Below are 1,365 nucleotides of genomic sequence, written 5' to 3' on the forward strand. Positions count from 1 at the left end.
TCTATGTACATGTGTTATATGTGTAATAGCGTGTATATATACTGTGTATTATAATATAATACTTTTTATCTCAGTAACTGTATGTACACTCATAGATGTAGAAACACGTTGACAACTGTAACAATAATAAAATGGCGAGTTAGCCTATTAGTAGTTGTTTTAAGATTGTTTTTAAACTGAGTGTAGGAAGATTTTAATGAACGAATATCCATTTATGTGTCATTCGGTTTTCTCATTCGTCTAATGCCATGAACTCTCCTGATTCAGCAATTGAATCTGTTCAAAACACTTCAAAACCTCTCGATGAAGACACCAATTGTACTGCTATTGATGAGAATACCGGCCAATTTTGTGGTGAGAGTGAAACATTAAAAATTATCGATGAGTTTCAAAAATTGTATGAAACTCGTATTAAAAATGTTGATCGAGAGCTCGAGAGTGAATTTGATCAAGTTTGTGTAAGTTTGCTTGATTTCATTTAAACTTTTTTCTATTTACAATTTTTATTTTATGTAACAGTATTATATATTAATATAATCAAATAATTTAATATGTAAATTATCTATTAGTACTCATGGTTTAACATTTGTTATAATAACTTCAGATGAAACTAGAAATTTCAAAAGAATGGATAAAAAATTTAAAGGAGCAAAATGTTATGCTGGTCCAAGTAGTAGAAGATCTAGAGCATGCTGCATGTAATCGAGTTAAATTGTTGGAGCAAAAGTTGAAAAATTCATCAGCACTAGTTTCTGGAAATGTGACAAAGTCATTGAATACAGAAAAGGTATGACTTTTAATCAGTTCTTCAAATTATTCAAATAATATAAAGCTCAATAGTTTAGAAAATAATCGCCATTATTATAGACTATAAATACACTTTCAAGTCGTGTAAGTGATTTGGAAAAAGATGAAGAATGTATGAGACAAAGAATAGAGTATCTTCAAAGTGACATTAGAGGCTTATTAGAATTAATAAGACGTGCAGTACAAGAAAATCATTGGACGCTAGATGACATAAAATTCTTTGAAATTGAACATCGTGATATACCTGTTCCAAATAAGTAAGTTTCTTAAGCATAAAGCAGAGAATAGTTTTTGTAAATGAATTTTGTTGTTATACCATATACTTTTTCTGCGAAGATGTAATCGGTTTTATATTTTTTTCAGTTGCAACTGTGACCAGGTAAATATAAACGTAGATGCTGATAACAGATACAAACTTAGAATACAATTTAGTCATGATTTTGTGAATAGACCAAATTATCCATTAGATGGAAATATTTGTATGATACATCCTTCCCATTCCACAACCCTCTAATTAAGTTTTCACTCTTTCCAACTCATACATACATACATACATAC

General features: G+C 29.3%; 1 protein-coding gene across 1 annotated transcript in view; it reads left to right on the forward strand.

The window, feature by feature from the left end:
• The first annotated feature begins 8 nt into the window (after positions 1–8).
• The window catches only part of LOC108630346 (putative leucine-rich repeat-containing protein DDB_G0290503), an 11,624-nt gene continuing 10,267 nt past the window's right edge, over positions 9–1,365 (forward strand). Inside the window, exons 1-4 of the mRNA XM_026818278.1 lie at positions 9–458; positions 605–787; positions 868–1,064; positions 1,171–1,200. Of these exons, the coding sequence (XP_026674079.1) occupies positions 249–458; positions 605–787; positions 868–1,064; positions 1,171–1,200 (620 nt within the window). The 5' untranslated portion in view covers positions 9–248. The remainder of the gene's footprint in view (positions 459–604; positions 788–867; positions 1,065–1,170; positions 1,201–1,365) is intronic.

The sequence above is a fragment of the Ceratina calcarata genome, unplaced genomic scaffold (assembly GCF_001652005.2).
Source record: "Ceratina calcarata isolate Rehan_Ccalc_2016 unplaced genomic scaffold, ASM165200v1 scaffold141.2, whole genome shotgun sequence".
In the NCBI taxonomy this organism is placed as follows: Eukaryota; Metazoa; Arthropoda; class Insecta; order Hymenoptera; family Apidae; genus Ceratina; species Ceratina calcarata.